The 24,096-nt window shown below is 46.3% G+C and overlaps 1 protein-coding gene across 2 annotated transcripts in view; it reads left to right on the forward strand.

Annotated features, from left to right (window-relative positions):
- The window catches only part of orc3 (origin recognition complex, subunit 3), a 122,239-nt gene that overhangs the window by 90,622 nt on the left and 7,521 nt on the right, over positions 1-24,096 (forward strand). For both annotated transcript variants that reach the window (XM_038799332.1, XM_038799333.1), the window contains 3 exons: positions 8,041-8,182; positions 9,815-9,931; positions 18,203-18,282. In XM_038799332.1, the coding sequence (XP_038655260.1) occupies positions 8,041-8,182; positions 9,815-9,931; positions 18,203-18,282 (339 nt within the window). The remainder of the gene's footprint in view (positions 1-8,040; positions 8,183-9,814; positions 9,932-18,202; positions 18,283-24,096) is intronic.

A 24,096-nucleotide genomic window follows, 5' to 3' on the forward strand; every position in this document is an offset into this window, starting at 1 on the left:
CCCAGCTCAACCATCGAATGCACTCTCGCCCTCGTTGATGGATAAGGTTATAAGGGAAAGGAAGGAATCTCCTTACGAAAAAGGTTGATAATACCTAAACAGATTAGTTCCCGGAAGCTGGAATTTACCCAACCACTCCTCAAAACCAGCGAAATTCCTTCTATAAACATGTTTCCAAACCGCTCCAACCATCCTCATTCAGGAGTCTGGTAACAGCGGGGAAGAAGCTATTTTTGAATTTGTTGGGATGCTGTCTGTGGTGCATCTGATAAAATTGGTAAGAGTCAAAGTGGACATGACAAAATTCCTTAGTTTCCTGAGCAAGTACAGGCGCAGTTGTGCTTTCTTGGTTGTAGCATCATAGCTGCAGCTACCACCATCCCACTTTTCCCGTTAACTAACTATTTATCTAGCAGGAAGTCCTCCAGAGTAATAAACATAACAACAAAAAAACATAACACCAACCAGCCCCCTGCCCACAATCTAACTTTATAATCGTTCCAGGAAAAAGGAAAAAAACAAGAACAACACCCATCCCACAAAACCCACAGTAAATATCCAAATACAAAACTCCAAAATGCCCAATAAACATCCCACCAAATCCCACAAATCACATTCCCACCAAATTTTACAAATCACATTCCCATCCCCAGACAGACATCTCTCAATCATTCAATTCACAACGAAAGAGAAAATGCTGGAAAATCTCAGCAGGTCTGGCAGCATCTGTAGGGAGAGAAAAGAGCTAACGTTTCGAGTCCAATGACTCTTTGTCAAAGCTGTGAATATAATTCACAGCTATCTTGATTTTAGTCTGTTTCAGGACTAACTCCTCAGCCTTCCCCGGAGTTGCAAAGTAATAATCTTTCAAATCATAAGTCACTCGGAGGCGTGCAGGATAAACCACGCCAAACTGAACATTGGGCAGAATTCTCCGACCCCCCGCAGGGTCGGGGAATCGCCCGGGGTTGGTGTAAATCCCGCCCCCGCCGTGCCCGGAATTCTCCGCCACCCGGGAATCGGCGGGAGCGGGAATCGCACCCCACCGATCGGCGTGCCCCCCGCAGCGATTCTCCGGCCCACGATGGGTCGAAGTCCTGCCGCTGTCAGGCCTCTCCCGCCGACGTGGTTCAAACCACCTCTGTGCCGGTGGGATTGGCGGCGCGAGCAGGCCCCCGGGGTCCTGGGAGGGGTGCGTGGCGATCGGACCCCAGGTGGTGCCCCCACGGTGGCCTGGCCCGCGATCGGGGCCCACCGATCGGCGGGCGGACCAGTGCCGTGGGGCACTCTTTTTCTTCCGCCGCCGCCACAGCCTCCACCATGGCGGAGGCGGATGCGCGGACTCACGCCGATCGGCGAAGGCCTTTCGGCCAGCCCCGGCGCCAAAGGCCGTTGGCGCCAGTTTTGGCGCCAGTCGGTGGAGCTGGAGCCACTCCGGCGCGGGCCTAGCCCCTAAAGGTGCAGAGAATTCCGCACCTATGGGGAGGCCTGACGCTGGAGTGGTTGGCGCCACTCCGCTAGGCCGGGACCCCCCGCCCCGCTGGGTAGGGGAGAATTTTGCCCATTGTTCCGATAAAACACAGCCTTGGCCTTGTTGAATGCTGCACACCTCTTGGCCAGCTCTGTTCCAACATCTTGAAAGATCCTCACAACATGGCCCTCCCATCTGAAGTCTTATAATTTTACAGTGCAGAAGAAGGCCATTCGGCCCATCGAGTCTGCATCGGCCCCTACAAAGAGCACCCTACCCAAGCCCACATCTCTACCCTACCCCTGTAACCCAGTAACTCCCACTTAACCTTTTTTGGACACTAAGGGCAATTTAGCATTGCCAATCCACCTAACCCGCACATCTTTGGTCTTGATGATCTTTTGCCCACCCCAGAACTTTCTTTTTCTTGAAAACTGAAAGCGCACAATGTTTGTTCGCGGTGACTGACCAGCACCGGGTTTCTACCTCAATAATCTGTGGGTCCGATCCAACTCGAGAGGGGACGCCATTTCACCCTCCCCCACCATCTTCCAGGACAACTGTGTCATAAACTTAGTGGGATTCAAACCTTCCAATCCTTCTGGTGACGCAACAACCCTCAGGTTCTGTCTTCTGGAGCGATTTTCCAAATTATCCACCTTGGCCCTTAATGACTTTTTGTCACCAGCCACCTGCACCATCTCCACTTCCAGGGAGGTGATCTGGTCACTTTGCCTTGAAAGAGCCACCTCCATCTCTTTTAGCTCCGCCCTGGGTCTTTACCACTTAATCCATTTTTGCCACGGTCGCTTAAATATAGAACATTGCCCCCTCAATCATTCTCTCATGATCTTCCGACCTCCCTCCGTAGTTTCTGAAGTTCCCCCACCAGGATGCCTGTAAGCATCTCAGCGGTTAGTGCAGTGGCTACCGATGCAGGAGCCTCCCCTATTTTCTTCATAGCCAAACCTCTTAAAAGCTTAGAGTTAGATGACGATTCCTGATTTTTCTGCTGCCAAGCCTTGTGTTTATTGGGCATCCCTTTGATGTGGGTTATCCCATCAAACTATCCAAATTCCATCAAACAAATTAAATTCCAACCCAAATCCCCTCCAAAAATTGGGTGAAAAGGGCTTAAATCAAAGTTCTCCGGCGGGAGCCACCTTGTGGGTGACTGCTCTTCCACATGTCCCCATCAGAAGTCCCTATTGCCCCAATTTTAACATGAATTCATCTAGAACAAAGAAAAGTACAGCACAGGAACAGGCTCTTCGGCCCTCCAAGCCTGTGCCGACCATGCTGCCCGTCTAAACTAAAATCTTCTCCGCTTCCGGGGTCCGTATCCCGCTATTCCCATCCTATTCATGTATATGTCAAGATGCCCCTTAAACGTCACTATCGTCCCTGCTTCTACCACCTCCTCCGGCAGCGGCACCCACTACCCTCTGTGTAAAAAAACTTGCCTCGTACATCTCCTCTAAACCTTGCCCCTCGCATCTTAAACCTATGCCCCCTGGTAATCTAAGTTTTGTAGCTCTGTTAAAACCATCAGGACACACATTGGCTCAATCAATTTGCAAACAAAACTGAAAAATAATTTGTAGAAATAAAATGAGAAGTAAATCCAGGAAAGAAGGGAAATCCAATCTGCCATAAAATGTTTTGTGCATTGTATTCACCATCTGCTGAGAAGCAGTTCTTGTTCCTGCTTGCCTGTTGGTTCCGGTGGACCTTTTTGCCCTCATCGTGTCACCCAGAGTTGAATGTTCGTTGCTTCACTAAACCTGACTCAATCAGTGTTTGCTTTTGAGAATGTTTTGTTAGTTCTTTTCTCTGTTGCTAGGCAATGTCTTGGAAATTCTCTCTGTTGTTTGAAGAAACATTAATGATACACATAACTTGCTAACTTTAGTGAACTGCCATTGCTGTAATGATAAGAGATATGGACTAATATGCCCAGTCTAGATGCCAGCTTTAGCCGTCTTGGCTCTACTTTAGTACAAGGGACTACTTTTAGAGCAATTGACATTGCTTACACTGGCGAGAAACAGGGAAATGAGGAACAGGAAATAAAGAGGTGATCCACAATCCTGGATCCCACAAGGCATGTCATTCTTATCCTTCAGCCAGCTTTTACCTGAAACACTCATTCCGAGCAGAGCTGGGTAATATTATTGAAGTTATATTCAAGTGTCGTCATTGGTCACCATGGGAGGTACGTGTCATTTCTGAGTCACAAGGTCATGGATGTGTTGACCCCATTCCAGGACTTGTACATGTGATCTGGGCTGGCATTTCTATGCGGTACTCGGGAAGTACCTCATAGAAAGAAGAGCACTTCTTTCGGATGAGACCTTAAATCGATGACCAGCCTCTCTGTTCAGAAGAATGCAAAAAAAAAAACCCACATTGCATTGCACTGTTTGATTAAGACCTGGGACATTATCCCAGTGTCTTGTCAAAAATTATTCCCTCAATCAACACCAACAAAAATCAAGTTAACTACTGTTTGTCTTGTTGCTCTTTGTGGGGACTTGCAGTGTGCAAATTGGGTATCGCAAATGCCTACATAATGAAGTGTGACTTCTGGTTGTGAAGGGATTTCTGCAGGCCCACTACAGCTATAATGTACAGGCCTACTACAGCTATAATGTACAGGCCTACTACAGCTATAATGTACAGGCCTACTACAGCTATAATGTACAGGCCTACTACAGCTATAATGTACAGGCCTACTACAGCTATAATGTACAGGCCTACTACAGCTATAATGTACAGGCCTACTACAGCTATAATGTACAGGCCTACTACAGCTATAATGGATCAGTAGTGGAGGGGATAACATTGAGGCAGTGACAGGGGCATCTGTCAAATCAGTTGTGACTCAGTTGTTTTGGATTAACTTCAGAATGAAACTCTCTCTTGCTTTGCCCTAATGTTATGTTACCTCAGATTCGGGCATCGTCATCCTTTTAACGCAGCAGTTTTAAAGGATTCAAATTGTGAACATGCAGCGTTGACGGATATTTTTCTGTCCCGATCGCTGCCGATTGTGTACAGGAAAGACGGTATGGTTTGTGTTTATTCAACAAGCTCACTAAAGAGCCAGCAAACTATTGTTTACACCCCATTCCCAACATTGCAAACTAGCAAAACCTTGTCAACTTGGGACTTACGACAGAATTTAAAACACAGAAACAGGCCCTACAGCCCAACTGTATTTGATGGTATTTGTGCTCCATGTGAGTTTCATCTCATCCTATCAGCATGCCCTTCTATTCTTTTTCCTCTCATGTAGTTATCTAACTTCCCCAGATATGCATCTATGCTATTTGCCGCAATCACTCAATGTGTTGGCAAATTCCACGTTCTCGCCACTCTAGATTTTGAAGTTTCTGCTCAATTCCGTATTGGAGTTTTAGTGACTACCTTATTTATTTATTTATGTTTTAAAAAATAATTTTTTTTCAAATTTTCACAAGAAAGAAAACAGTAACAGAAAATTCTAAGAACAAAAAGAACAACCCCCCCCCCCCCTCCCATATATACAAATGAGAAACAATAAGTAAACGTACGTCGTTGGCAAAGATTCAACCAAAAACAAAGAGCCCTCCCCCTCCCCCGGATTGCTGCTGCTGCTGACCTTTTGATTTTACCGTTCTGCCAGCAGATCTAGGAATGGTTGCCATCTCCTGAAAAACCCCTGCACTGACCCCCTTAGGGAAAATTTCACCCTCTCCAATTTAATAAACCCCACCATATCGTTGACCCAGGCCTCCACGCTTGGGGGCCTCGCATCCTTCCACTGAAGAAGAATCCTCCGCCGGGCTACTAGGGACGCAAAGGCCAGAACACCGGCCTCTTTCACCTTCTGCACTCCCGGCTCCACTGCAACCCCAAATATTGCGAGTCCCCAGCCTGGATTGACCCTGGATCCTACCACCCTCGATACCGTCCTTGCTACACCCTTCCAAAATTCCCCCAGCGCTGGGCATGCCCAGAACATGTGGACATGGTTTGCTGGGCCCCGAGAGCACCTAATACACCTGTCCTCAGTCCCAAAAAAACGGCTCATCCTTGTCCCGGTCATATGAGCCCTATGTAGCACCTTAAACTGTATGAGGCTAAGCCTCGCACAAGAAGAGGAGGAGTTCACCCTTTCCAGGGCATCCGCCCATGTCACCTCCTCAATCTCCTCACCCAGCTCCTCCTCCCATTTACCTTTCAGCTCCCCCACCGAGGCCTCGTCTACCTCCTGCATCACCTGGTACACTTCCGAGATCCTCCCCTCTCCAACCCATACCCCCGAGAGCACCCTTTCCTAAACCCCACGCGGCGGCAGCAGAGGGAACCCCGCCACCTGCCGCCTGACAAACGCCCGTACTTGCATGTACCTAAAGGTGTTCCCCGGGGGGAGCCCGAACTTCCCTTCCAGCTCACCCAGGTTCGCAAACTTCCCATCCACGAACAGGTCCCTCAACCTCCTAACACCTGCCCTGTGCCAACTCAGGAACCCGCCATTAATTCTCCCCGGAACAAACCGGTAGTTCCCCCGTATCGGGGACCCCATTGAGGCCCCCACCTCCCCCCTGTGTCGCCTCCATTGCCCCCAAATCTTGAGGGTAGCCGCCACCACCGGGCTCGTGGTATACCTCGTTGGAGGGAGCGGCAGCGGCACCGTTACCAGCGCTTCCAGGCTCGTGCCCACACAGGACGCCATCTCCATCCTCTTTCATGCTGCCCCCTCCCCATCCATTACCCACTTACGCACCATCGCTGCGTTGGCAGCCCAATAATACCCACAGAGGTTGGGCAGCGCCAGCCCTCCTGTATCCCTGCCCCGCTCCAGAAACACCCTTCTCACCCTCGGGGTCCCGTGCGCCCACACAAATCCCGTAATGCTCCTGTTAACCCACCTGAAAAGGCCTTCGGGATAAGGATGGGGAGGCACTGGAACAGGAACAGAAACCTCGGGAGCACCGTCATCTTGACTGACTGCACCCTACCCGCCAGAGACAGCGGTAGCATGTCCCACCTCTTAAACTCCTCCTCCATTGGCTCCACCAGCCTCGTGAGGTTAACCTTATGCAAGGCCCCCCAGCTCCTGACCACCTGAACCCCCAAGTACCTGAAGCTCCTCTCCGCCCTTTTCAGCGGGAGCCTCCCAATCCCCCCCTCCTGGTCCCCCGGGTGGACCACAAACAGCTCACTTTTCCCAAAGTTAAGTTTATACCCTGAGAAATCCCCAAACTCCCAGAGAATCCCCATTACCACCGGCATTCCCTCCACCGGGTCCGCCACATACAACAAACGGTCGTCCGCGTAGAGCGACACTCAGTGCACCCGATGGGCACTCTCCAGCTCCAGGGGTCCCCGGAACGACCCAGCGCCCATCAGCGAGTTCAGCATCAGGACCACGTAGGCCCCCAAATCCGAACCTTCCAGCCCCTCCGGGAGGCTCAAAATCCGCAGATTCTTCCGGCGGGAGCGATTCTTCATCTCCTCCATCCTTGCCAACCATTTCTTGTGAAGCGCCTCGTGCGACTCCACCTTCACCGCCAGGCCCAGGAGTTCGTCCTCGTTCTCCGAAGCCTTCTGCTGCAGCTCCCGAATCTCCGCAGCCTGAGCCGTCTGAGTCACCCCGAGCCTGTCCAGCCATGCCCTCAACTGCTCCAGGATCTCAGCCTTTAGTTCCTGGAAGGAGCACAGCAGCAGCTCCTGCTGCTCCCTCGCCCACTGCTGCCACGCTGCCGGTTCCCCGTCTGCCACCATCTTGTCCTTTCTGCCTCGCACCTTCTTCTGCTGCAAAGTTGATTTTCTGGTCGCTCCACTTCTAGTTCAGCCCATCCACCGGCCGCCAAGCACAGAGGCTGCGTTCCCACCCGGGGAAAAGTCAAAACAGCGCCGTTGCGGGCCCTTAAAAGAGCCCGAAAGTCCAAAAACAGCGGGAGCCACCGAACGTGCGGCTTAGCACTGCATCGCCGCAACCGGAAGTCGTGACTACCTTATTTATGGCCATTATATTTTATTTTAATGCAAAGTACAAAGTGCAGAATACAAGGAAAGAGCAGTATGATGGTGTTCACTCCTTGTGTTGCTCATGGTTTAACACTGTAGGGGTGGGCATCTACCAAGCAGTGGCAATGATGGTGAGATTGCCTCTGGAGGAGGGGGGGGGGGGGGGGGGGGGGGGGGGGGGGGATCTCTGAAGTCCCACATTCTAGCTAAATGGCAGAGGGTCTTGGAGAGCAGGGGAACTGCCCATTGGATGTTCAAACTCCTTGGGCAATTCCCACATTGTTCCTCCTGCCAGCGTTTGCAGACTTCAGTCGTACATCTCGTCTCTGATGATGTGGAGAGTGGTAGATTTTGACCAAAGTTCTTTGCTAGAGCAGAGTAGACTCAAACCAGTTATCCACACAGGATCTGGATATTAGGTGCATTTTAAATGGATTTCTCTATCCCCACCCGCCCCACCACCTTTCCACAACTGTGAGGCACCTGGGATTGTTTGCGCTGTTATAAGGTATCAGATAATAATGCGACCATATTTTTTGTGCTCTTTGCAGACAATACCTTTTACCACCAGAGACTCAGCCGCTCCATGAGGTTGTATATTTCAGTGGTGCTGGTACAATTCGGAGACATTTAAATGCTGCGCCCCGCACAGCCTTGCAGACGGCCTTAAGTAACCCGTACTACTATCTACAGGTAAGACACTGCAAACAGCCAGTTTTTTTTTTTTTTTAATTCATTCAAGGGGTGTGGGCATCACTGTCTGGGGCAGCATTTATTGTCCATCGCTAATTACCCTCCATTTCAGAGGACAAATTGCTGTGGATCTAGAGTCACATGGTATGGATGGCAGATTTCCTCCCCGAAAGAAGGACTTCAGTGAACCAGATGGGTTTTCATGACAGTAGGCAATGGTTTTGTGGTCATCATTTAATTACAGATTTTTATTGAAATCTGCAATGGTGGGATTTGAACCCAGGTCCCCAGATCTTGCCCTGGATCTCTGGATTACTAGTCTAGTGACAATATCACTATGCAACTACATTTCAACATTTAATAAAGGCTTGTCCAACCTTTTGGCTTTGGAGGTCACATTTGCATATTATCCTCGCTCAAAGCGCCGGTGAGAAATGTTGGAACGATAAGGTGAGTGCGAGAGTCTGAGCGAGTGTGTGGCGGTGAGTGTGAGAGTTCTGGGTGGGTGTGTGGGAGTGAGTGTGAGAGTTCTGGGTAGGTATGTGGGGGTGAGCGAGTGTGTAGGGTGAGTGTGAGAGTTCTGGGTGGGTGAGTGGCGGTGAGTGTGAGGGTTCTGGGTGGGTGTGTGGGAGTGAGTGTGAGAGTCTGAGCGAGTGTGTGGGACTAAGTGTGAGAGTCTGAGCGAGTGTGCGGGACTAAGTGTGAGAGTTCTGGGTGGGTGTGTGGGGGTGAGTGAGAGTTCTGGGTAGTGTGTGGGGGTGAGTGTGAGAGTTCTGGGTGGGTGTGTGGGGGTGAGTGTGAGAGTTCTGGGTGGGTGTGTGGGGGTGAGTGAGAGTTCTGGGTGGGTGTGGGGGTGAGTGAGAGTTCTGGGTGTGTGGGGGTGAGTGTGAGAGTTCTGGGTGGGTGTGTGGGGGTGAGAGAGTTCTGGGTGGGTGTGTGGGGGTGAGTGCGAGAGTTCTGGGTGGGTGTGTGGGGGTGAGTGTGAGAGTTCTGGGTGGGTGTGTGGGGGTGAATGTGAGAGTTCTGGGTGGGTGTGTGGGGGTGAGTGAGAGTTCTGGGTGGGTGTGGGGGTGAGTGTGAGAGTTCTGGGTGGGTGTGTGGGGGTGAGTGCGAGAGCCCTTAGTGACCCAAAAAAAAAGGGTTAGGAGGGGTTATTGGGTTACAGGGATAGGGTGGAAGTGAGAGCTTAAGTGAGTCTGTGCAGACTCGATGGGCCGAATGGCCTCATTCTGCACTGTATATTCCATGAGATAGCTGTAAGCGTCTCCACCTACCACTGCCTTGAGAATGGTTTCACATCTCACACATGAACTTTGCTGTATCATCCTCTCAAAGTAGAAGGCCGGGCTCCTCCAGCATTCACGTGTAGGGAAGCAGTATGTATAATACAGCCAAGGGGGAGTCGGGACAGACCGGGTAGGGAGCAACAGTCTCTCTCTCTCTCTCTCTCTCTCTCTCTCCCCCCCCCCCCCCTTTCCCAGTGGAAGAGGAAAATGCAGACAATTGCATCAGTCATCTGGCTCTAATGGCCTAAACCTGTTCTCTCCATTCCACAAACACTATCATTATACAGCAAGTGCCACCTTTTGTTCTTAAAAATTAACCTAATTTTACCCTTTTGCAATGGAACAGAATGAAGTCTTGAGGAGTGAGGGAGGGACCATTACCAATACAGCACCTGATATATGTATAGTCTATAAACTTCACCTGGAGTGTGGACGGTTGATTAACCTGTACGACTGGTTGCAGGTAGGGTTTTCTTTCTCTGTGTTGTTTAGAATTTGTATTCTTTAGGTTCAGACCATTAAATTGCACATCTTTCAAGCTAGGTTAATATACTGATAGATCTTGGTGTTCACCGGTGAAGCATTAATACTAATAGTTCAGCCCTAACTTCCAGGCCTACAAAACTTGAACATGGCTTGTTAGCACATACAGTAGAATCAAATAGAAAGAGATTCCTCGATTGTATGGCCTGGAGTGCCTGGATGCATAAGCTGCCAATGGGCTGTTATTTTGAAACCCAGGAATTATTTCACATATATAGAATTACAGGGCATGACTTTTATCTAATTTTTGTGTTGTTAGCGAGCTGTCTCACTTGTGATATATAAACTGTGTCCACTGGATCTTTGCCAGGTCTCCTCTTCCAAAGTTGCACAGTATATACTTTGCATGAACCTTGGATATTAAGATTTGATGCATTATGTTAATGGTCTTGTTTATCTTGAAATGCCAGTTTCAAGAAACATGTATATGCTTTTTAATTTCCCTAATTGTTATTGACTTCTCCCATTTAATTTTAATGTTGCCTCATCCTTCCAGGAATATAATTTAACTTTCTTAAAAGTGATGATTAATTCCTTCTGTGTAGCACCGAGCCATTCCGGACAATGAATTCCTGGGTCTGTGCGTTTTAAAAATGAATATATGGAACGTGGCCGTCACTGGCTAGCCAGTATTGATTGCCCGCCACTATTTTCCTTCTAGATGGTGGTGGTGGTGAGCTGCCTTCTCGCACCTCTGTCGTGTAGTCATATGCACAGTAGCTGTTTGGGAGGAGGGCTGTATTGAGTTAGAAACCTCAGCCTGAAACTGTGAGAATGCGACAATTGGCCTTCGTGCTCCGAGATGGAAAGGTGATGGAGGGGTGTGGGGACCCATCAGAGAGTTCACACTCCCAATTACTGTCCAGCATATTTGAACCAGAACTATGAGCAGCTTGAAGCTGGGCAAAGTATGAAGTAGTTTGAGAGCATCTCCTGTCCATCTCGCCTTATGTGGAAATTGTACTTCACCGTTTCCTCTTCTCTGCTAACGCTACGCCAGAGAACTGCAAATAATTTCAAACGATCAGTCAGAACAGGTTTGCAGCAGAAGGCCAAAGGAAAAAGATTGGGAGGGGGAAAGGGAATTGCTTAGGCATGCCCTGAACCCAGGCAGTTCTGCCCTCTCCAGGTCAAAGACAGATACTATAAAAAACCCTTAATGTTTGTTCCACAAGGAAATAGGGACATCCCACAGGACTGCCGCCTGCCTGCGTTTCAATATAATGGCTCCGGCCAGGTGTCATTGGACAACATATTTATCTAATTAGTGTTCCTATTTCCATCAGGGGAAAACAAATTAAGTTGTACACCTTTTAATCTGATGTATTTTTTTATTTTTAGAGGAGGTTTTCTTGTACATTATGCAAGTTGAGCAGAATTCTGCTTGCATAAGAGGAGTTTAACCAGATACAGCTGTATATGCATTAACAAAAACAGACCCATTTTGACCTACGGTTAATGCTCATCAAACTGGAGGGGTTTATGTGAGGTTTTATGATGGTTATCGTCATGGCAACAAATTACTGCTTCCATCCTGAGAGCTGGGATCACTTGACCAGCTGTCACGGTCTTCTTTAAGAGCTGTCCATCTCAGCTGTGAAAACAAGAGTGTTGTTTGTTTTTTCTGTGTATTTCTGTTCGGCTTTGTACTGACCTTTGGACCCCAGGAGCAGTCCAGTTGTTTGGAGCCACAGTGTACATTCTGAGTTTTATTAACCTAGAAAACAGTAAAAACATCTGCAGAGGAGCAGATCCAATTAGTTTCTTCCAAGAGAGAATTCAATTCCATCTGGCAACTAGAGGTTAGGAAATAGAATCAGAAATTTTAACCTAGCGCAAATTTAACACTTGGAGTTCTCCGATTCGATTGTAGTCCACAGGCAACATTAAACTTCATCAGTGTAATGGCTGCAGGTCAAGCTACTGACAATTTCCGACATCTGTGATTTTACTTCAGTTAGATTTGTATCATGTATGCTATGATCATAATTTAATGACAATGGTATAACCATTAGAGGCCAAAATAGAAACTTGACATTTTCTGTTCTGAAAAAAATTTGCAAGATATTTTTGAATGAAATCCACTGATGCTTTATGGTGGGAACATATGTTCAAGGGAAAGGTAACTATTTAGCTCTAACTTCCTCTACCACAGAAGGAGCTAGACTGCATTCCCTTTGAATTCCTGTCCTATTAAAATGTGAGATCCCTATTATTTTTGTCTATTGGATGCTGTGTGGCTTCAGTTTCAGAATGTAGACATGAGCTATTTAATTCAAAATATTTTGATAACTTCCTGATGATTCAGGATAATGCAGAGTGGTTGCTCTTTGCTGATTTAGGGTATCTCAGCGGGGGCTACAACAATGCTGCTGCAGTTTCGGCTGGGTTAGGGAAGAGGAGGATTTCCGCTCTTGATTGTTATCCAGTGGCCCGTTCTGGAAGCTCACCTCAGGACATTGAGTGATGAGATGTTGCATGTATTCGCTAGCCTGAAATGGAACCTAATCTCAACGCGGAGCGGAGTGCTTGTGGAGCGAGGAACATTGACGAGAAAAGGAGGGGTGGTTGGGGGAATGGGTATGAGTTTCCGCCACTACCATGGGTATCACCAACAATGTGCAATAGAAAACGGTGATCAAGCAAATCACTGTTTTTCCATTGCTGCAACATACAAATTAGGAGCTGGAGTAGGCCACTCGGCCCTTCAAACCTGCTCTGCCATTCAATGAGATCATGGCTGATCTGATTGTAACCTCAACCCTACATTCCTGCCCTACCCCGAGGACCTTTCACTCTCTTGTTCATCAAGAATCTACCAAGCTCTACCTTAAAAAATTTTTAAGAATCTACCTCCACTGCCTTTTGAGGGAGAGAGTTCCAAAAACTCAAAACCCTCAGCGATTTAAAAAAAAAAATCTGCCTTAAATGAACAACCCCTAAAGCGACATGTGGCGCAGTGGTTAGCACTGCGACGCTGAGGACCCGGGTTCGAATCCCGGCCTGGGTCACTGTCCGTGTGGAGTTTGCACATTCTCCCCATGTCTGCATGGGTTTCACCCCTACAACCCAAAGATGTGCAGGTTAGGTGGATTGGCCACGCTAAATTGGCTCTTAATTGGAAAAAAAAATAACTGAGGACTCTTTTATTTTATTTTATTTCTTTTATTTTCATGTACTAAATGAACAACCCCTTATTTTTAAACAGTAACCCCTAGTTCTAGAATTTACCAGAAGAGGAAACATCCCCTCCATATCCACCCTGTCAAGGCCCTGCAGGATCTTGTATGTTTCAATCAAGTTGCCTCTCACTTTTCTAAACTACAGCGGAGTTTAGATTTCTAAACAAGTCAAACCTGTCCAATCAAGACATACTAGCCTATTGATTCGTGCACCAGAACACTCCTATCCACCTGAATCTCAGCTCTGCAATCTCTCATCATTTAGATAATATGCTTCCTTTTTATTTTTCCATGCCTAAATTGACTATTTCACATTTTCCTCAGTTTACTCCATTTGCCAGTTCTTTGCTCACTCACGTAACCTGTCTATGCTCCATTGCCTCCTCCTTATATCCTCTTCACAATTTACTTTCCTACCTAGGTTTGTTCATCAGCAAATTCCGCATCCATACCTTCTGTCCCTTTACCCAGTAAGGTTTAGGGTTTCAAGGTATAAAACTCTTAAGCCCCAAATTCTTAATTTTTAACACTAGGGTCCTCAGTCATGCTAGACCTACAAGGTACAAATAACTAGTTTTTATAAATCAAGCAGAATTTATTAAGAAAGATTTTACATATACTGAACAAGAAGCAATGAAGACAACAGAGAAGTTTCTCATCTCCTAAGATCCATGGGGTCCTTAATGTTGTCAACACAGCCAAAGTCTCTCACCTTCGGTTTTGAAGTGATGTTGAAGTGTGTCTAGAGGAGTCATACCCCAGAAGCCATCGCATCACTGTGCCAACAAAGACCATAATGTCTCAACATCAACGATACCTCAAGTCTTTTATTATTCGGAACTTCCTCTTTTGGAGATGATCCAAATTCACCATTTCTCCTGGCTATAGGCTGCAAATCAGCTTTTGTCACCCGCTCTTCTGTAACTAGAGCTACATATAATAAAGACAACATTTCACCCTCTTTCCTCTAGGCCCCTCAGAGTTTACATGCCATTACAAACACATTTCTTCCATAAATAAAGTCACATTCTCTTGTCAAGCCCCAGAGATATCAGAAAATAAAGGTTCCCCTCTGGTTCAGATTAATTAATACAAAACATGGTTTAGTTAAACATTAGGTGTCATCCTAAGTTCACACTATTAAACTCAATGCTGTTAACTATTTATTCAAAGCAGAAAATTCCTTACTTCGCAGCACCCTAAAGTAATAAATTTGTCAAGTATAATTTCTCACAACTGCTTTCCTGTTCCTTGGTTACCTTAGTTGGTAATTGTTGAACAGGAATTTAAATTGACCCTTTGAAAAGTGAGTATGGAATACACCAGAGATATTACAGATTCTAACAATCAGTAAAATTATCAGAATCCTACAATCCCCAATGATATTCTGAATTCTCTCTCTGTGTGCCTGAACAGGTGCCGAAATGTGATGACTAGGGGCTTTTCACAGTAACTTCATTGCAGTATTAATGTAAGCCTATTTGTAACAATAGTAAAGATCATTATTATATAAATTGTAAAAAGCGGAGGCCCCAGCACTGATCCCTGTGGCACATTTCATTTTTCACGTCACCCGTTATATCCTACCAACCATTTATGCCTACTCTCTGTTTCCTGTTAGCCAGGCAATCTTCTACTGATACAACTTGTTACCCCCTATACCAACAGTTTTTATTTTCAGCAATAGTCAATAGAAGAAGCCTGAGTATGGTTGGGGTGTTTGTTCCTCAACTCACTTTGGCATTTTATTTTGCCTCAGTTGAATTTTTAAAAATTTGTATTTACGAATTTTCTGGAATCAGCATTCAATATTCTTTTCAAATGAAAGCCATTTGATCGAGATAGATTGTTGTCTGCTTGATTTTCCTGAAGGTATATGTTTGCTTTAGTCCATACAATAGCAGCCTGAAGTGCAAATTGATTAATCACCCCATGAGGCCATTTACAGTCTCCACAATCTTGTGCAGTTTGTTGCTCAGAATTACTTTGGAATTTCCTACTCCTGCTTAAGGTGTCATTTTATTCCATTTGCCTGGTGTGGTCTTCAATTACTGAACCGGCAAGAAGCATTTTACAGAGATGATGCCATAGTCCGATGCAGTGATTTTAATTGGCGATGGTCGTCTTAGTCCTTTGAACAGGGCAAGGCTTTTCTTTTCAGTCATGGGATGTGGGCATTGCTGGTAAGACCAATGTTTATTGTCTATTCCTAAGTGCCCTTTGAGATTATGGTTGTGAACCATCTTCTTGGATGGCTATATTCCATGTGGTCTAGGTCCATCCATTGTGCTGTTAGGAAGTGAGGTCCGGGATTTTAACCCAGTGACAATGCAGAAACTTTGATATAGTTCCAAGTCAGGATGGTGTCTGGCTGGAAGGGAACTTGCAGTTGGTGGTGTACCCACGTGCCTCCTGCCTTTATCGTTTTAAGCAGTGGATGATTTGGATTTGTAAAGTGCTGTCCAAGAAGCCTTGGTGAGTTGCTGGAGTGCATCTTGCAGATGGTACACCCTGACGCCCTGTAGCCACGGTGCAGCAGTGATAGAGGGAGAAAATGCTTAAGGTGTTGATGGGCTGCTGATGAAGCGGGTTGCTTTGTCCTGGGTGGTGTCGAGCTCTTTGAGCGTTGTTGGAGCTGTACTCATCCAGGCAAGTGGAGAGCATTCCATAGCACTCCTGACTTGTGCCTTGTAGATGGTGGACAGGGCTTTGGGGAATCAGGAGGTGAGTTACTCACGGCAGAATTACTGGCCCCTGACCTGCTCTTGTAGCCACAGTATTTATGTAACTGGTCCGGTTTAGGTTCTGGTCAATGGTAACCCATCAAGGAGAGGTGGTAAACTCTCTTGTTGGACATGGTCATTGGCTGGCACTTCTGTGGAGTGCCTAGGACTCTACCCTGAGGATGCAGTGATGTCCTGGAGCTGAGATGATTAACCTCCAACCACCACAACCACCTTCCTTTGTATAGGGTGTATCTATAGCCAATGTAAAGCTCTTTCCCAACAATTTAGCTGGTTGTTACCCTCTATGATTGGCAACTTAATGGGCAGATGCTTTTTCTTACACATTTCTCTTGGCAGTGAATGCAAACTTTGTAGATAGTAGTCAAAATAAATAACACCTCCTCCATTTTAGTCCTCGACACCGGGGCCCCGCAAGGCTGCGTACTTAGCCCCCTACTATACTCCCTCCTGTACACACACGACTGCGTGGCAAAATTTGGTTCCAATTCCATCTACAAGTTTGCCGACGATACAGCCATAGTGGGCCAGATCTCGAATAATGACGAGTCAGAATACAGGAGGGAGATAGAGAACCTAGTGGAGTGGTGCAGCGACAACAATCTATCCCTCAATGTCAGCAAAACTAAAGAGCTGGTCATTGATTTCAGGAGGCAAAATACTGTACACACCCCGGTCTGCATCAACGGGGCCACGGTGGAGATGGTTAGCAGCTTCAAATTGTTAGGGGTACACATCTCCAAAAATCTGTCCTGGACCACCCTCGTCGATGCTACCACCAAGAAAGCACAACAGCGCCTATACTTCCTCAGGAAACTAAGGAAATTCGGCATGTCCACATTAACTCTTGCCAACTTTTGCAGATGCACCATAGAAAGCATCCTATCGGGCTGCATCACAGCCTGGTATGGCAACTGCTCGGCCCAGGACCACAAGAAACTTCAGAGAGTCGTGAACAGACCATCACACAAACTTGCCTCCCATCCATTGACTCTGTCTACACCTCCCGCTGCCTGGGGAAAGCGGGCAGCATAATTAAAGACCCCTCCCACCTGGCTTACTCACTCTTCCAACTTCTTCTATCGGGCAGGAGATACAAAAGTCTGAGAACACACACTAACAGACTCAAAACAGCTTCTTCCCCGCTGTTGCCAGACTCCTAAATGACCCTTTTATGGACTGACCTCATTAACACTACACCCTGTATGCTTCACCCGATGCCGGTGTTTATGTAGTTACATTGTGTACCTTGTGTTGCACTATTATGTATTTTCTTTTATTTTCATGTACTAAATGATCTGTTTGAGCTGCTTGCAGAAAAATACTTTTCACTGTACCTCGGTACACGTGACAATAAATAAAATCCAAATCCAAAGGGCTGTTTGTGTTATGCAAGTCTGGACATTACCAGAGAGCTCTGTTGGTTTGGATTACACCTTACAGAAATTGGTATTCTGAAGTGATATTGGACAGAGAAAAGAAGACGGGTCTGTTTTATGTCTGAACGAGTGTAAATATCACTGTTTTATTGTATCACTGTTCATCGATCTATCTTCCATTTGTTCATTAAACTGCTGCATCCCTATTTCAGCAAAGTATTTCTGTGGTCTTCAATTCAGTTCAATGGCAATATTGAGTGGAATAGAAACTTTATTCTGCCTGATGTTTGGAGGCACAGGAGAACACCACCAACTGCAAGTTCCCTTTCAGCCAGACACCATCCTGACTTGGAACCAGGTTAAAGTTTCTGCATTGTGTGGGGAAATGTGCCTATGCATTTTATCCAGTCACCATGATGCAATATGTAGAGCTCCCATCATGTTGTAGTTCTGAGCTGTCCTGTTATTATTTTTAATTTGTTTTAATGTGCTTGCAGATAGTTTAGAATTTCTTTGTATTTATTACTGCATCATGTTTACATTTTGAAAATCCTGCCATATTGACATCAAAACATGTTGCATATCAAGATGTAGCGATTGTTATTTGCACACCCGAAGAAGTGTCGGTGAATTCATCACTGTTAGTCTATGATTGACATGTTGCTTTGGTAATAACAAGCTTTCCATTTTTATGTCTCACAAGCTAAATTCACCTTATACCTTAATTTTTTCTGCAGGAGTTGCCTATATTAAGGCTTCCATTGAAAATGGATGTGTGGATGGACTGTGCAAAATACTGTGACATTCTTATATGAACCCCTTTGAGTTTTGTGAATATTCTGTGCTGCTGCTGTTACTTCAACTACATTTTTCTCTCTATTTCTAGGCATTTATTACAGTGGTTAATGCTGCAGAAGGGAAGGACCCAGACAAAATGAGTAATGGACAGGTGGATGAAGTTCTGCAGTATCCTTTATGAATGAATGAAATGAAATTGCTTATTGTCACAAGTAGGCTTCAAATGAAGTTACTGTGAAAAGCCCCTAGTCGCCACATTCCGACGTCTGTTCGGGGAGGCCGGTACGTGCCAATCAATTCTTTTATTGCTAACGTGGCTGTTGATAAGATAGAATGGCAGCCAAAATGAGTGGGAGGTCATACTATCATACTGGGATAGGTTGGGGGTGTGAGCCTGGGTAGGGTGCTCTTTCCAAGGGCCGGTGAAGACTCGATAGACCGATTGGCATCCTTCTGCACTGTAGGGATTCTATGATCTAGCCCATTTTCTAAGTTAGTGTTGTGACCAGCTTTTGTTTTGAAGTAATGACTATTTTTCAACTTTCAATAATGGATGCGAGTATGAATCACCTTCTTGTCATTGTAAAACCTCCTGTTGATTAAGTCAGGCGTGTTATTAGAGACAACAGGAACATAGATTGAGATACAGAGGGGGAGGAAAAGGGCAAGCCAAACTTAGAGAATGGGATATAGATACGGCACTACGAAGTGTGTGACACAGGGTATGGCAGTGCTAGAATTACTTGTACATTAATTACAACATTGCTTGTTTGCGAGTCTCAATTTGCTGGATAATAGATGGAGCTCACTATCTTCATTTCTGTTAGCCATATGAACCTAAGATTTTGGCCCTAAATAGTGTCCAGGCTATGTCAGATTATCCTGGAAGGACAAGGCATCTCAAAAATTTGAGCAGCTGATTTCACGCTGTCACCATGCACAAGTGGTAATCACCACTAATGGGCTGCTGCTGTCAAGCCAAAACTATGTTCTGCCTATCACACAAATATGGTGCACTTGCATGTACTGGAAGCTACATGTATTAATACACAGGGCCCTTTCTTTGCAAACAGAAGGGATATGTACACACTTTGTGCCTCTGTCAGCTAAACAAAATAAGTAGCAGCATTCATTGGTTCATTCCTCAGAGCAATGCCTTGACCATGCTGCCTGGTTTCAATCAATAGAGTCATAGAATTTACAGTGCAGAAGGAGGCCATTCGGCCCTTCAAGTCTGCACCAGCCCTTGGAAAGAACACCCTACCCAAGCCCACACTTCCATCCAATCCCCATAACCCAGTAACCCCACCTAACCTTTTGGGACACTCAGGGTAATTTAGCATGGCCAATCCACCTAACCTGCACATCTTCGGACTGTGGGAGGAAACCGGAGCACCCGGAGGAAACGCACGCAGACACAGGGAGAATGTGCAGACTCCGCACAGACAGTCACCCGAACCTGGGACCGTGGCGCTGTGAAGCAACTATGCTAAACACTTTGCTGTCGCGCCGCCCAATGCAGTTGTCTGGGGAGGCGGTGGCGTGCTGGTATGTTCGCTGGCTACTAATTCAGAGAGCCAGGGTAATGCTCTGGGCACCTGGGTTTGAATTTCACCACAGCAGATGGTGGAATTTAAACTCAATTTAAAAAAGCATCAGGAATTAAAAGTCCAATGATGATTGTCGTACAAACCCAACTGGTTCACTAATATCTTTTAGGGAAAGAAGCCGGTCATCCTTACTTGGTCTGGCCTACAGGAGCGTAGGCAGGAATCAACGTTTCCCCTTTGGTGTGGGATCAATGGCCGAAGGGGCAGGAGATTTTGAGGGGATGTGAGGAAAAGCCTTTTTGCCCAGGTGGGAGTCTGGAACTCACTGCCTGAAAGAGTGGTGGAGGCAGGGACCCTCATAGCATTTAATAAGTATTTAGATGTGCACTTGCGATGTCAGGGCATACAAGGCTATGGGCCAAGTGCTGGAAAATGAGATTAGAATAGTTAAGTGGTTATTCTTGACCGGCGCAGACGCAGAAGAGCCTCTTCTGTACTGCAGACCTGTATGATTCTACCTGTTTCTCCAGACCCACAGAAATGTGGTTGACTCTTACATGCCCTACGAAATGGCCTAGCAAGCCACTCGGTTGTATTCAATCGCTACGCAGAAAACAAAGAAAAATTAAACCGGATGGATCACACGGTATTGACCTCGGCACCAGAAATGACCACGACAAACCCAACCCTACAAAGTCCTCCTTACTGATATCAGAGAGCTTGTGCCAAAATTGGGAGGACTGTCTCAGACCTCTTCATTCACCTGAGGAAGGAGCAGTGCTCCGAAAGCTAGTGTTTGAAACAAACCTGTTGGACTTTAACCTGGTGTTGTAAGACTTCTTACTGTCTCAGACTAGTCAAGAAACAGCTTGACGTAGTCATACTCACGGAATCATACCTTACAGAAAATGTCCCATACACCACTATCACCGGGTCTGACCTGCGGTGGGACAGGACAAAGCAGAGGTGGCAACACAGTACTATACAGCTGGGAGCGAGTTGTCCTGTGAGTCCCCAGCATCGACCCTGGACCCCATGAAGTCTACAGGTCAAACATGGTCAAAGAAACCTCCTGATTACCACACACTATCCCCCCTCAGCTGACTAATCAATACTCCTCCACGTTAAACACCACTCGAAGGAAGTGGTGAGGGTGGCAAGGGCGCAGAATATGCTCTGGGTGGGGGACTTCAATGTCCATCACCAAGAATGGCTCAGTAGCACCACCACAGACTGAGCTGGCCGGGTCCTAAAGAACACAGCTGCTAGATTGGTACTGCAGCAGGTGGTGATAGAAATACAAGAGGGAAAAACATATTAATTCTCATGCTCACCAACCCACCTGCCACTGATGCATCTTTCCATGACAGTATTGTTAGGAGTGATCATTGCAGAGTCCTTGTGGAGACAAAGCCCCTCATATTGAGGATACCCTCCATCGTGTTGTGTGGTACTATCACTGTGCTAAATGGGATAGACTTCGAACAGATCTAACTACTCAAGGCTGGGCATCCATTAGGCATTGTGGGCCATCAGCAGCAGCAGAATTGCACTCAACCACCTCACCTTCAGGCAGGGGAGAGCACCGGACCTGCAAGGAACACCCGTCTTGGAGCAGAGAATAAAGGGAGTGCGAGGCTCGATGCTCTCACTAACCTTTTTTAAAATAAATTTAGAGTACCCAATTCATTTTTTCCAATTAAGGGGCAATTTAGCGTGACCGATTCACCTGCCCTGTACATCTTTGGGTTGTGGGGGCGAAACCCACGCAAACATTGGGAGAATGTACAAACTCCACACAGACAGTGACCCAGAGCCGGGATCGAACCTGGGACTTCGGCGCCATGAGGCAGCAGGGCTAACTCACTGCACCACCGTGGTGCCCTTAAGGCTCTCACTAACCTTCGGGCAGCAGAGAGCACAGGACCTGCGAGGGACACTATTCTGCCAGGCGGACAGTGCCAAAGTGTCCAGGTGGCATTTTGCCAGGTTGGGGATTGGACCTGGGGGGGTGCCCTGCTCTTATGAGGTGGGGAGGGCTCAAGGACTCCCTAATTAGTACGTTGGACCATGGGGGGGGGGGGGGGGGGGGTCCAGAGGCCATCAGGGGGGTGGAGGGTGGTCGAGAGATGATGCCCCAATCCCTTCCTGCACTGGCGAGGTGAGCTGAGCTCGTTGGGCAGGAAATTATTTTTAATGCAGCCTCGGAAGGTCATTCCTCAGCGAGGCCCGAGAAAGAAGCGGAGTCCCGTTTAATAGCGGGGTCATTCTCAGCGCTGGAAGCGCCGGGAAACACTCCGCTAAATGCGCCGAAAACGGACCATGGTTCCAAGGTGATCAAGGACGGGTGCTAAACATTGAGGGCTTTTCAGTGTTTAGGAAGGACAGACAGAAAGGAAAATATGATGGAGTTGCATTGTTGATTAACTAAGAGATTGATACAATACTGTATTGAGAAAAGATAATTGCACAGACGATGTGGAATCTGCGGATCACGTTACGAAACACCACAGGACATAAAACATTTGTGGGGCGGTATACAGACAACCAAACAGTAGTGGTAATGTTGGGAATAGCATTAGACAGGAAATCAGGGATGCATGTGACAAAGGAACATCTGTGATTATGGGGGACTTTAATCTGCATATAGATTGGGTGAGCCAAATTAGTCACAGTACAATAGAGGAGGAATTTCTGGAGTGCTTACGGGATGGTTTTCTGGACCAAGTCGTTGAGAAACCAACAAGGGAACAAGCCATCTTGGACTGGGTGGTGTGCAATGAGAACGGATTAGTTGGCAATCGAGTTGTGAGAGACTCTTGGGGATGTGACCAATTTATCATAGAATTCTTTATCAAGTGGACAGTGAGGTAGATGATTCTGAGACCAGGGTCCTGAATCTCAATAAAGGTAACTGATGACATGAGGCACAAGTTGGCTATGAAGGACTGGGAAACATTACTGAAAGGAAGGATAGAGGGCAGGCAATACAGACATTCAAAGAACAAATGGGTGAATTCCAGAAGTTGTTTATTCCTATTTGGTGCAAGAGTACAAAGGAAAATGTGGCAAAACCCTGGCTTACAAGGGAAATTCGAGATAGTATTAGATTCAAAGAGGAGCCATACAAATTGACAAGAAAAAGCAATAGAGCGGAGGATCGGGAACAGTTTAAAATTCAGCAAAGGACCAAGGGATTGATTAATAAGGGGAAAATAGAGTACGAAAGTAAGCTAGCGGGAACATAAAAACTGACTGTAAAAGTGTCTATAGGTATCGAAAGAGAAAAAGATTGATAAAAACGAATGTAGGCCCCGTATAGTCAGAAGCGAGAGAATTCATAACAGAGATCAAAGAAATGGCTGAGGAACTAAATTTGTACTTTGCTTCTGTCTTCACAAAGGAAGATATGGATAACGTATAAGTTCTGAGAAACACAAGTTTTAGTGAGGAACTGAAGGAAACTAGTAAAGAAATAGTTTTGGATAAATTAATGGGATTGAAGGCTGATAAATCTCCAGGGCCTGATAATCTTCATCCCAGAGTACTTAAGGAAGTGGCCCTAGAAATAGTAGATAAATTGGTGGTCATTTTCCAAAATTCTTTGCACTCTGGAATGGTTCCTAAAGATTGGAGAGTAGCTAATGTAAGCCCACTATTCAAAAAGAGAGAAAACAGGGAACTTTCGACCTGTGAGCCTAAAGTAGGGAATTTGCTGGAGTCCATTATCAAGGATTTCATAGCACACCATTTGGAAAGCAGTGATGTAATTAGACAAAGTCAGCATGTGCACAGTAGCAGAGTGGTTAGCACTGTTGCTTCACAGTGCCAGGGTCCCAGGTTCGATTCCCGGCTTGGGTTACTGTCTGTGCGGAGTCTGCGTGTTCTCCTCGTGTCTGCATGGGTTTCCTCCCACAAGTCCTGAAAGATGTGATGTTAGGTAATTTGGACATTCTGAATTCTCCCTCTGTGAGGCGCTGGAATGTGGCGACTAGGGGATTTTCACAGTAATTTTATTGTAGTGTTAATGTAAGCCTACTCGTGACAATAAAGATTATTATTAAAAGGAAAATCATGCTTGACAAATCTACCAGAATTCTTTGAAGATGTAACTAGTAGAGTTGACGGTGGATGTGGTTTATTACGACGGTTAGAAGGCTTTCGACAAGATCTCACACAGCAGATTAATATGTAAAGTTAAAGCTCATGGGATTGCGGGTAGTATCTTGAAATGGATAGAAAGCTGGTTCGCAAACAGGAAGCAAAGAGTTGGAATAAATGGGTCTTTTTCTGATTGGCAGGCCGTGACGAGTGGGGTACCGCAGGGATCTGTGCTCGGATCCCAACTGTTCACATTATATATCAATGATTTGGATGAGGGAACTAAATGTATTATCTCCAAATTTGCAGATGATACAAAGTTGGGTGGGGT

This window comes from Scyliorhinus canicula, chromosome 6 (assembly GCF_902713615.1).
Source record: "Scyliorhinus canicula chromosome 6, sScyCan1.1, whole genome shotgun sequence".
Lineage (NCBI taxonomy): Eukaryota > Metazoa > Chordata > Chondrichthyes > Carcharhiniformes > Scyliorhinidae > Scyliorhinus > Scyliorhinus canicula.